The sequence below is a fragment of the Falco punctatus genome (genome assembly GCF_963210335.1).
Source record: "Falco punctatus genome assembly, chromosome: 7".
Lineage (NCBI taxonomy): Eukaryota > Metazoa > Chordata > Aves > Falconiformes > Falconidae > Falco > Falco punctatus.
This window is the reverse complement of record NC_137587.1, coordinates 7,263,147-7,275,214: the sequence shown is the minus strand read 5'-3', so window position 1 is coordinate 7,275,214 and position 12,068 is coordinate 7,263,147. Positions and strand designations below refer to the sequence as shown.

Sequence of the window (12,068 nt, the reverse complement as noted above, 5' to 3'; positions counted from 1 at the left end):
AAGGTATAATGCTGCAAAAATCTATGTGGCTTCCTTGGAAGGACTCCATTAAAAAAATAATAAAAAAAATCCTGTGTCTAAAAACCATCACTGGGATTGTTTTGGTTTGCTTTTTTTTATGCTCTCCAATTTTCAGAAAGTGTTCTTGGGTCTTCAGTCAGTCAGACTTGGTAGACTTAAGATTCTTTTTTGCCATGTGGTCTATGATTTGACCATCAATAAGGAGATCATTTCCACCTAGGTGAAAGAGTGAGCTTGTACTATTGTCATTTGTTGATTGGCCTGATGAGATTGACAAAGATTATGTTTGTCTAAAGACAGAATTGTCTCTTTGCCTGTTGATGCAAGTTTTCTTAAGGATGTGTTGAAATCCATGAGCAGGCAGCAGCTTGTGAGGGGGCAAAGTTTTACTGTCACTTTACATCCAGTGTCAAGTTCTGTTCTTGGGATAAACAGAGGTTCTTATCTTCTAGAATTATCAGCCCCTTATGGCTTTTTGGCAGTAAACCCGCTTTGGACAAAAAGCCGGGGCAATCTGTGCTTTTATGAGACACAGAAGATTTAAGTTCAGATCCACAGCTTGGATGTAGAAACAAAAGAAAACCATTCCTGGCTAATGCACTGAAAGTCAAATAGATTTTTTTATTTAAATGGATTCTAAGTGTTTCTCAAACAAGACAAAATTATTGGTAAATACTGAGAGATGAGTGTTAAGAATGTGACGTTTCTTTTCTGGTCTTTCTATTATCTGTAAATTCTGTGACCTCATGCGTGTGTATGAATGACATGCATTTCCTCTCCGGTGTACGTGGTTGTGTTATCTGTTGCTTGGCCAGGTTAAGGTAGCCACGTCCATCTGTGTCCTGGTTGCTTACGTTGTCATTCCTGTGTGTGTTGATTATGCATGTTGCCTGTCATGGTTATACCAATTGCTTTTATTTATTTATAGTGATGTGACCCTGGTTTATCTGCCTTTATACTAACCTGTTGTTTATTGGTTTTGCTTTTTTATTTTTAATTATTCTTTTTTTGTTTTGTTTTTTATTTTTTGCTAACAAAGTTGAGTTGACCAAAGCTGACCTGCAAGGTAGAGAAGGTTCTTCTTCCCCATTACTGGTTTGAATGAAAAGATGCTTTTATATGTTACATTTGGTGCCTTTTACTTGATGCAGTCACACCTCTGAGACAGAAACAGAATGACAAACCCCAGCCCCTTTGGAGGTGATACCTGGGTTGAAGAAGGGCATGGCAAACGACAGAGGTGTTTTTGTTGATCTGGGGGGTTTGACTGTATCAATCTCTGAATATCCATAAGAGCACAGGTTGATTTCCTGAAATGGATAATTATTGTTCAGCCAAGTAGCTGCTATGTATGGAAACACAGAAGGCCCTCAAACCTTTACAAAACAAAAAGCTGACTTGGATTCTTCACTACTGATCTTAAGGAGTGAGACCAGGAGATAAAAGCTATTTTTTTAACTTAGATTTTGAAAAAAAAAAGCCAAACCATCACAGATGTAACTTCCTGGAATTTCAGTTAAAAAAAATAATAAAAATCTATTAACTATAAATTCCATTATTAGTTATATAGCAGTTTACAAGCCATAGTTGATCAAACATATAAGTGGTCATTCTTCTGTACTTGCTGATTTTGGTACCTCTCATAGGTAATTTTTAGAACCTTTTACTGAATAGTCTGATTTTCTAAAGAACAGGTAGGGCTCTTTCATTATGTTAATCTGCACGTGAAATTCTTACTGGTGTCTTTTATTACTATTGCCTGCTAAGTAAAAAGGGAATAATCAATGGTGTTTGAGGCTGCAAAAAGATTGAGGACTATGTGGATGGTGTTGAAATACTAAAGATACTCAAGTGAAAGCCATTAAAGGGGCTGAGAATAGCTTCAGTAGAAAAGGAGGGGGAAACTGGGAGAAGCCAAAGAAGACAGGTCAAAGAGGAGAGGCCAGACAGTAATCGAGAGCATGCCACTTGAACTGCAGAAAGATGATAGGGTGAAGAATCCTGATAGAAAACCAGTTTGATGAAGGCTAACTCTTAGGAGACATATAATAAAGGAAGGATTAATGGTGCAATTACATACAAATACCCTATTTCCCCTGGATATAAGTGAGGAAACCTGCTTATTAGAAATTAGCAAGCTTTTGATACTAGAGGGATTTTTTGCATGATGTTAAAAGTCTATCCCTTTAAACATGATAGTGACATTGTACTTCCCAACTCATCTAGAGAGACTGCAATATAAAGTACAAATTTGTTCCTGAATGATGTGGAAGTTTAAGAAAATGCTCAGACTTTCCAACATTTTACATGTCACTGGAATTAAGTTTTTGTGACTTTAATAATGTCCTTCATAAACTCCTTTTCTATTCACTGTTTACTGTGAAGACCTGGTTACATTGCTGACTTGATCTAAATTAATAGATGCAGTTTTCAAAATAAAATATTCATGTTCCATAGTCCAGGTGTAGGCAGGCAGGAACTACCTTCACGTCAGAGTAGCATCCGCATTTTTATGTAAGGTTTGGTATTTTACAGCTCAGTGGAAAATGAAAAAAATATATTTGGAGGGACCAAGGAAATTTTAATGGGTAAACACTTTATCTCTGTAGCAGTTGTTAATGAACAGAAATGTATTAGGAAGCACCCTCTTATCCAATGGATAAAGATACTGACAGCCTCAGATAATTTTAGCCATTGGATACACATGAAGCATTGAAGCTGAAAGATTTGACAGCCTAGAGATAAGCAGAAGTTAGTGTGATGTATTGTGCTCCATACATGTGGAGCATCTGACTGCAACCATATTTTGTTGGCATCTCTGGCCTATTTCCAGCTGTAAAAAGTTGAAGTATTTTGTCTTACAGAGGTTAAGGATTTAAAAAGTATTGGGTGCTGCCCCTAGGCGATTTCTGAGAGTTTATGTAAATGAAAGTGGTAGAGGATGAGATTTGAAAGAATAGGAAGGATACATGGGCTGAGACTAACGTGAATTAAAAAAAAGCATGCTGGAAGTACACTGGGATGTAAATAGCTTTAGGATTAAGGTGTTCTGTGCCATTCAGTCAGACTGTGGCAAGGAATTTGAGATTTGCATTAGACATCAGCAAGTATCGTGTCTCTCTGGCTGCAGCTGTTGCTGTTTTCTGTAGTCACTTGTGTGCCCATCAGAATTCAGAATACATGCCTGAGAGTTCCTGCTCGATTTTTTGATGTCCATTGAAGTAGATGCAGTATGAAGAGGTCCCAGAACAAATAGATTTGTTTGTTGTTTTCATTTTTCCAGAGTCTTCAAAACCTAAAGGCTTGTCACAGCTGTGAAGATTATTCCAGCTCAAGCTCATATTGTTACAGAGGTCTTAACCCGATAGGAATATTTCTCCTTCAGATGGAGAGACACCTGATCACATTGAAGCCTAAGGGGAAATGTTTGTCTTGTGTGTGTAATGTGTATTATTGGCTTTTCAGGAAACCAACCTCTGCTAAATAGGTTTGGCTATTTTAGAATAGGCCACGAGGCCTGGCACTTTTGTACCGCTGTGATTTGCAGTGGGGAAGGGTGTTTTTCTAACTCACTGTATTTTTCTTGTTCACCTACAGCCCTTTCATTTTTTCCTTTCTGCTTTTAGTTTCTGTGTCTGAATGTCTGACTACTGTTTACTTCTACTTCACTTGCATCTTCCTGTCTCTTGTAGCATCTCTGGTTCAGGCATACTCCCTTTTATGCAGTTGATTTTTTTGTTGTATGGCTGGGGTTTGTTTTGGTTTGGGGTTGTTTTGGGGTTTTTGTTTGTTTTTTATTTTTCTCCTTCCCTCACCAGCATGTGTATGAGCATTTTGCTCAAGACTTTTTAGGTTGCTTAAAGATGGAGAGTGGCAGGGTGATAAGAGGGGGAGGTTAGGTGTGTGCCAGGTTTCACGGAGGGGAAAAAACCCCACCGCCTCGTAGCTCCAACTTCTGTGGATTGCCATTGCTGCTGCTTCCCTTCTCCTGTCACCTTGACGTAAATGTCCTTTCTGTGGGAGACTTGCCTATTTGTTATTTTAACTAGTCCCAGTACCTGAAATTTTTAGACCAGCTGTGTATTTGGAACAGAAGGACTCATCATCTTAACTGACGCCAGGTGAATGAAGAGTTCAGGTTCTGTTCAGGCAGTGGAATAAACAGCTGTATCTTCAGAGGACTTCAGAACACTGCCTTTTGAGTTATTTCTGGCAATGGGAAACTTTAAATATGGAGCCTGCCAGATGTCTAACCTTATTTAGGTGATGAAAGAGATGATGACGTCTTAATGAAGTCTGGAACTGAGTGAGCTTGAAGAGCTGGCCTTGCAGTCCTTGAAAATCCCTTTTGGTGTTTTTTTTTGGTTCTAGTTTGCTAAATTAGTTACTCTGTGATATTCCTGCTTTCTACCAGCTGTGACTCAAAATACAGGATCTAACTTTCTGAACTGTGCATTGAACCTTGACTATCTTACGTTTGTGCAAGGTAGGTGTCAACATGCTGCTGTTGGTATTTGACAGTTACGGTATATGAGATGTGAACCCTCCAATGAAGTGATGGTTCCATAAGATCCAGTCTCAATTTTACTCACTTTTTACTTAGAAAAGAGAATTAACTTCATTTCCTCCTTAACCTGCACTAACAGAGAGTCCTGCAACAGGCTTATATTCTGCCTGGTACATACGGTTTCCAAGACCTGATGCCTCTCTGAGCTGTACTAGGGCCTGCACATTGAATTAAAAAAGCAGACCATAGCTAGTTATGAAACAGGAGTGCTGACAAAATTAGATTGTAGACTTATCATAGGTATAAATTGCCCATCATAATGTCTGACTGGTAGTGGTGGAGACATTTCAATGCTTGATGACATTTGCAATTTAGGAACTATGGGACAAAAGCAGCACCTTATTCTGCAAACACAGTAAAGGTAATCTTGTGTGTTACTTCCCTCTCTCTTCCTATCCTCACTGAAGTTACAAGGAAAAAACCAACAACAAAGGGAACATTTAGAGAGATGGAGAATGAAAACAGACCCGTGGTGCTGTTGAACCTTGCCTGTTGCAGATCTTCATCTTAATGAGAAAATAAAGTTAATGCAAATGGTAGATTCCTTTAAATAGGAGTGAATTTTCAATGTGTGAAGGAAGGTGTTATGTGCAAGACCAGGAAGGTTTAATGCTGTTTGCTAGTTACGATCAAAGCATGAGGCAGTTGTGTTACAATCCTGCAGCTGTTGTATAAAGAAACTGATTCCTCATGTAACTTGGAAGAATGATAAACACAATATCGTCTTTTATTTCTAAAGTTCCTTTCTCTGCAAAGAGCTTTAAAATGACACAGCAGGAATGGTTGCTTTTGCCAGTGAAATGCGCCCACCTGTGGGATGAAACATGGCAGTTTGAGCAATGCACAGCAGTAGAATTCAAATATTTTAGTTTCAGGGCAAAGAGAAGCCTACCATATAGCTGAAATTGCAGGAAAGAGGGAGACAAAGTAATTTTTCCAAGCAGAATATGGATAAGAGATCTGGCTACCGTACTCTTCTAAGGTGGTTTTCCTCAAACAATTAGTGGTAAAACTAATACACAAACCATACATCTAGCTAGGTAACTTGGAAGAAAAGTGTAATACTGGACTCCTTCCAAGGGAGGGAGACCCATCAAGACCACACATACTGCAAGTCTGCAGATACCGAGCTGTTCCAGTAAAAATGAGAATGCAGAAATAAAGATCAAATGGACATCATTGAAAAATTCTGTTTTGCTATCTCCTATTCCTAAGGAGCTGCCTCTGCTGGTAGGTTTAGTGTGGACAGGAGGAGACAAAGCAAGTCACACTTCTGCTAGCAGGGATGCTTTTTTGTACTGGGGACTTCTCCACCTTTATTCTGTCTACTGCCCACTCACTCCCCTTTCTGCTGTGCATGTGGCATGAAGAAGACAATGTGCCAAGCCCAGCTACAAACAGACAAAAGAAACAAGGCCAAACGGAAACAAAAATGCACTCAATGGAAATAACAAGTGTTGTCAAGGGGTTGGAAATCTAAGGAGAAAATTGGAGTCAGCATGCATATGTTAATAATTAAAAGTATAGTGTGGTTTATCAGACGTATCTCAGATTATTATGTGAAGACTAGTTCTGAAGCTTAGCTTTTAAATACTTTGAGTGCTGTAAGCATTGCCAAAGGAATGAGCTTAAAAATAGACCTGAGGCCTGATGACACTGGTAATTTAGAACCAATTCTACTGCTGTATATATAAATTGTTTGTCGTCTTCTCTTTCCTTGTTTGTTAGCGCTAAAGGGCATGTGCGTGGTAACACAATCTTCATGTTTCATAAGCCTTCCTGTGCTTCTGTTGCTTTGCTCCCTAATCCAAAATCCTAATCCCCTGTGACATCCCTGTTAGTTGCTCTAAACAAAATTCTGTTGCCACAGATGGAGGATTATGACATCAGGAAAGGACTGTAAGCAGCAGGAGTAGATGAACTCTGAGTCAAAGATCCTTTTACCATGCAAATGGCCCACAGTACTAAGGAGTGAGGCAAAGCCTAATACCCAAAATCTATGCTGTGCCATCACAACTGAATCCACAGATGGCAGATCAGACTTTGAGCTTCCTTGTGGTATTGTCAGGCTTTCAAAATTCATTGTAATTGTTGGGGTTTTTTTCTTACTCTTTTTCTCTGGCTGCTTTGAAAGTACTGTTTCCATCTTCACAATTGGTTTCTGTAAAATACAAGTCAGAAACCATGATACTGGTCCAGAATTGAATTCCTTTGTCTCTATGGACTCTCTCATTACAAGCACCTCGAGCCACGGGTACTAGGTCCCATACAGTCTTATTCCTTGAGTAGCGAGTACTGGTCCTCTCTCGTGGCACCTAGGCAAAGGATATCCCCATCAGATGATGCCTGTTGTCAAGCCCGGTTGCTGATTCAAGTCTTCTCAGAAGAGGGTAGGAAGAGGTAACTGAAGATATTCTTCTTGGCTTCTATGTAATGGTGTTCACAATGCTGTAGCAAGTTTGCAGAGTCACGATTGCTTTCCATTTTTATTTTTTAAATATATATAACTTTCTTGTTTATAACTCTGTGAGTATTGGCATTCATATTTAGGGTTAGAGGTTAGATAATGGAATAGGAGGGTATAGCAGAGGTATCAGGTCCTTATTCTCAGATACCTTAGACGGTTTAGGCAAAAGGACAATTAATATCCTGTTTCAGATTGTTAAACGTCATCCCTTCTTTCGCTGGGCCAGAGTAAGTGTGAAGCGAATGTCAGACCCCAGCCTGGTGCATATGTATCTATATAGTTACATTCATCTCTCTTGTAAGTGTCAAGGCAAGAGGGAAGCATGTACATCCACGTGCCTACCAGCCCACGCTGTAAAGTCTGTCAGCACTGTTGTAATTCTAGAAGTGATCTGTTAATTTCATGCTGTGCTGGTGAGACCACTGGGATTCACACAGCTGTAAATGAGTCAGGTGGGTGGGAAGAAGAGGCGGAGGGCAGGAGAAAAGTGTTGAAAAACGCTGCTCAACTTTCTTTGAGTATGGTGACGCACAGTTCTCTTGCTGTGGCTGCTGCTGCCGCCTCTTTTCAATAGGTGAATTTTCTTTCAGGGGTTTTGTTGTCTTCTTTTGTTATGTACACTTATGCTTCTACCTAGAGGTTTTGGTTTTGTGGTTTTTTTAACAGTATAAGTGATCGTGGAAAGAACTGAGGTTTTTGTTATTGTTCAGTTAAACTGTCTGCCTACTGATAGTCATATGTTCCTTCTCATTGCAGGAGAGATGTAAAGGAACACAGATAGCTAAAAAGCTACTGAAATTCACCCATTCTGTTCTTGCAGTGGGGAAAGATGATCTAGTGGGAAGAGCAGAAACTCTGTCCCAAAGCTATAGGGGGCCATTCCTGGCTTGGTCTTTGAATTGAGAGGATTGTGTCATGTCATGGAGCTTTAGATGTGGGTTCTGCAAAGGCCTGTAAATGTGCAAGTGCCCAGATGCACAATCCGAGTATCAAAGGTGCTGTATAACTATGGGATTCAGTGAAACCACTATGGGTGGTGTCCAATGGGGGTTGAGAGGTTTCATTTTGGGTTAAAGCCTTTGAGAATGTTATCTCTGCTTTGGTATATCGTATTTCATCTATAAAGTAGAGATAGTGGTGCTGATGTTAGGAAGCAGTAAGGATGAAGAGTAGGATGAGCCTCATGGAATTGTTGTCACTAACAAAGACCGTGACAGAAGATACTTGGATGGGTAGAACAGTTCTTGCTTTATCCTTATGGCGTTGTCCTGGACTAGAGGTGATTAACAAACTGATCTCAGGCAGCCTAGTCTTTTGATCCTTTTTTATCTACTCTGTTTCTTTTGTTGTTTCTTCTTTTCCAGCAAGTGCAGGATATAGAATAAGAGGTATGTCAACTAAGGTGTACATTTAATCTGCAGCACTGCACAATAGGAACAGCATACTTCTGTCTGGAATGCTGAAATAAAATATTTTCCCGGGAAGTAACTTCTAAACTTATGTTCATATAAGCTATGGCTTGCAGCTTCATATCTGCCCTCAGGTGTTTCAGAATCCAGCAACCTCCTTGTGGATGACATACTAGATGTCACTCAAAGTCACTTTGGTCACTTGTGGCCAAGAAGGCTAATAGCATCCTGGCTTGTATCAGAAACGGTGTGGCCAGCAGGGCCAGGGAAGTGATTGTCCCCCTGTGCTCAGCACGGGTGAGGCCGCATCTCAAACCTTGGGTTCAGTTTTGGGCCCTTCACAACAAGAGGGACACTGAGGGGCTAGAGTGTGTCCAGAGATGGGCAGCCAATCTGGGAAAGGGGCTGGGACATAACTCTTACGAGAAACGGCTGAGGGCACTGGTTTTTTTTAGTCTGGAGAGGAGAAGACTCAGGAAGGACCTTCTCACTCTCTTACAGCTGCCTGAAAGGAGGTTGCAGTGAGGTGGGGGTCAGTCTCTTCTCCCAAGTAACGAGCAACAGGACAAGAAGAAACGGGCTCAAGTTCCACCAGGGGAGGCTTGGATTGGATATTAGGAAAAATTTCTTGACTGAAAGGGTGGTCAAACATTGGAACAGGCTGCCCAGGGAGGTGATGGAGTCACTGTCCTTGAATGTGTTTAAAAAAAACATGTAGATGTGGCACTGAGGGACATGGTTGAGTGATGGACTTGGCAGTGCTGGGTTAATGGTTCACCTTGATGATCTCAAAGGTCTTTTCCCCAACCTAAATGATTCTATGGTTCTATTCTATTAAAATTGTTTTTTGGCATGTTGTTTGGGTTGTGTCTTTGCAAGGTTTATCTGAGTAGGATAGCAACTGTTGGCTTCAAATCACGGAACTATGAAAGCCTGTCGTGTTAGTAGTAGCTACTTTCTTCTCTGTTTCCCTCAAAGGCTGTGGAAACCACTCGAGAACAGAGAGGTGTTGTGAACTAATGTCATGTTCTTCTGAGGACTTTATTGACATGTTTCCTGAGGAACCTATGTAATGGGACTGGTCAGAGTTTTGTGGGATTTATTTGTTTGGGTTGTTTTGGGTTTTTTCTTAACCTGTAAAGCAAAGTTGTAGCCACATGAGGTTTCAAAACTGCAGTTTGAATCCACGTATCAGAGTTCTTTGGGTAGGGTGAAGTATTGTTCATGGGCCCGTTTCTTAGCCTTCATTTCTACAAGGGGATCAAACTTCCAGGGAAGTACGACAACCTGGCAGTGTTTGTTGTCCTTGGATCACACCATATTTTAAACATGAAAATTGGGTCTGCCTAAGAGGGAATATGTTGCTGTTCACTGTTACTCCTTGCTCAGTGTTACAGTTTGTTGTTCTGTCATGTACAGTTGTCTTTGTGCTCTTCTTACCCGAGTTTCTTGCATGTCCAAGAATGGAAATGTGTTTGGTTAGTGTTTTTTCTCTTCTGCATGAGGATTCTGATATAATGGTTACAATGTATTGGAGCTTTTATAGGCCTGACTAAAATGATTCTCTAAGCTTTGTTTCACCTTTTCCTTGTCATCCCTTCTCCAGGACCGAGCACTACCTGCCAGGAAGATTCCTGTGCGAATCAGGGCATCTGCAATCAACAGTGGGAAGGCTTCACTTGTGATTGCTCCATGACTTCGTATTCTGGGAGCCAGTGTAATGATCGTAAGTAGACTTTTCCACTGGATTGGTGAATTTCGAGTTCTGGTGGATGGGAGCATAGAAAACACATGATTAGTTTTACTTTCAATTGAAATACAACTTTCCAAGTGTCAAAGCCAAACTTTGTTAGCTGGAAAGTTTCTTTGAAACGTATAGCAGGTTGGTTTGTTTGTTTGTTTTTAACTTGTTAAAAGGAAAATACACGATTTGGTATATGCTGATTTTTTTTTTTCCCTTCTTTTTAAAAGCTGAATTATTTATTACCATCATGGGTCTGGTTGTTAATGGAGTTGGCTTGTATGTATTGTGTGTAATATTTATGCAGATACAAAATGTCTAGGTTTTGTGCTTTTTATTATGTATTGAGTTTTTCATTCAAACCTTGGTGACAAAGACATGGAATGCATGTAAAACTGCTGAGCGGTGTTCTAGATTGTCTTCTGCTGAGTTATTAGCTGTATGCTAAGATGAAAAATCAGGTACCTTTTTCTAGAATGTTCAGTTAAAACCAGGTGATTGATTAGGCATACAGCAACAGTGTTGTGCTTCTTGGCATATTGATTAGCTTCATCTCAAAACATTGGATGTTCTTCTTGGCCAATTACTATTAAGATCTCTGATAAAATGATTGAGCAAAACCCTGAAGTCTTCCTTAAGGCAGCAGATAATCAGCTTTCAGACATTCCCTCTGCTCATCCTGATATGACCTTTGCTCCTGCCTGGAGGAGCAGATCAGCTCTACTCTCTCCCACTTCTGTTATTTAAGGTGACAGTCCCCTTCTCCCTTGTTTCTCTAGGGCAGGGAACAAAGGAGCACATTGAGTGCTGTAGTAAGCATAAAAGTAGGCTTCAATGATTTGGTTTGTTGTGTGCGTAAATTTTAAGACCAGAGAAGAGTCTAATAGTCTGCTCTGATCACCTGCATCTCACAAGCTGCTGCTTTTCATTAAGAGTAGTTGCAGTAGACTTTAGTGGTACCAGCAAGGTTCATCCAATACTGGTGCCACAGCACTGAATTGATGGCACATATGAGAAGCTGTTTAACTTGTGGTGACAGTCTGCTTCTGCTGAAGGCCAAAAAACTCTGCTTTTCCAGTTGTTCATAAAATGTGGCATTATCTGTGTTGATTTCCCCTTTCTCCCAGGATAATTCTCCCAAACATCTATCGGAAAGGCCTATCAGCATTCGTACTTTGACAGGGGCTGTATAAGAAGGGTATTACAGACACAGGTTTATAGGCTGTAATGCCACATCTGGTTTTGGGTTGTTTTGGAATGACTCCTTTGGGTCCAGAAGGAACGTTGCATATTGGATCCATGAGATTTGGCTCCCATTTTCTACATTTCTGTTTTGGTTTGCTGTTGTCAATTGGACACAGTTTCCCATTCTTGCACTACTTATTCGGTCATGCAGTTTAGACTTGCCAAGCATAGCACATTATAAACCTGTTGTGTAAAAGAAATGCTACTTTGAATCCTGTTGGGCTGCATTTAAGTACATATCCAGGAAATCTCTGAAGAGACTATTGATGTTGTCGGTTTTGTTTCTAATGTGCTGGGCTTCACAGCTCCAGAATGTTACAGTGCCCTTGTTAGGCTGTTGCTAATGACTTAGAGCAGGCTCTGAAATGTCAGGAAGCCACGTTCCTGTGTCTGTAATTGGGGATTCCTTGCTGCTTTTTAGAACTGGCAGCTGGAAACCGTGCAGAGCAGAGACAGGGGTTTGATATGAGTGGGGGTGATGTGGGCGATGTCGTAACCAGCCTCCTGGTGTCAGGCCTGGCTGGTGATTTAGAAGCGCTCACAGGAGGATGCAGGCTTCAGAATGGTCTGGAAAGGTAAGTCATGTGGACTCCTTCTGGAACACAACGAGACTCCAGC

At 40.6% G+C, this 12,068-nt stretch overlaps 1 protein-coding gene across 27 annotated transcripts in view; it reads left to right on the top strand.

Moving 5' to 3' along the window:
* The window catches only part of NRXN3 (neurexin 3), a 1,019,675-nt gene that overhangs the window by 463,565 nt on the left and 544,042 nt on the right, over nt 1-12,068 (top strand). For 15 of the 27 annotated variants that reach the window (XR_013929432.1, XM_080395263.1, XM_080395256.1 and 12 more), the window contains 2 exons: nt 1,061-1,087; nt 10,071-10,190. Coding sequence is in view for 26 of the 27 variants with exons in the window: in XM_080395263.1 (XP_080251389.1) it covers nt 1,061-1,087; nt 10,071-10,190 (147 nt within the window). In the remaining variant the exon portion in view is untranslated. The remainder of the gene's footprint in view (nt 1-1,060; nt 1,088-10,070; nt 10,191-12,068) is intronic. The other 12 variants (XM_080395252.1, XM_080395242.1, XM_080395241.1 and 9 more) reach the window with 1 other exon arrangement.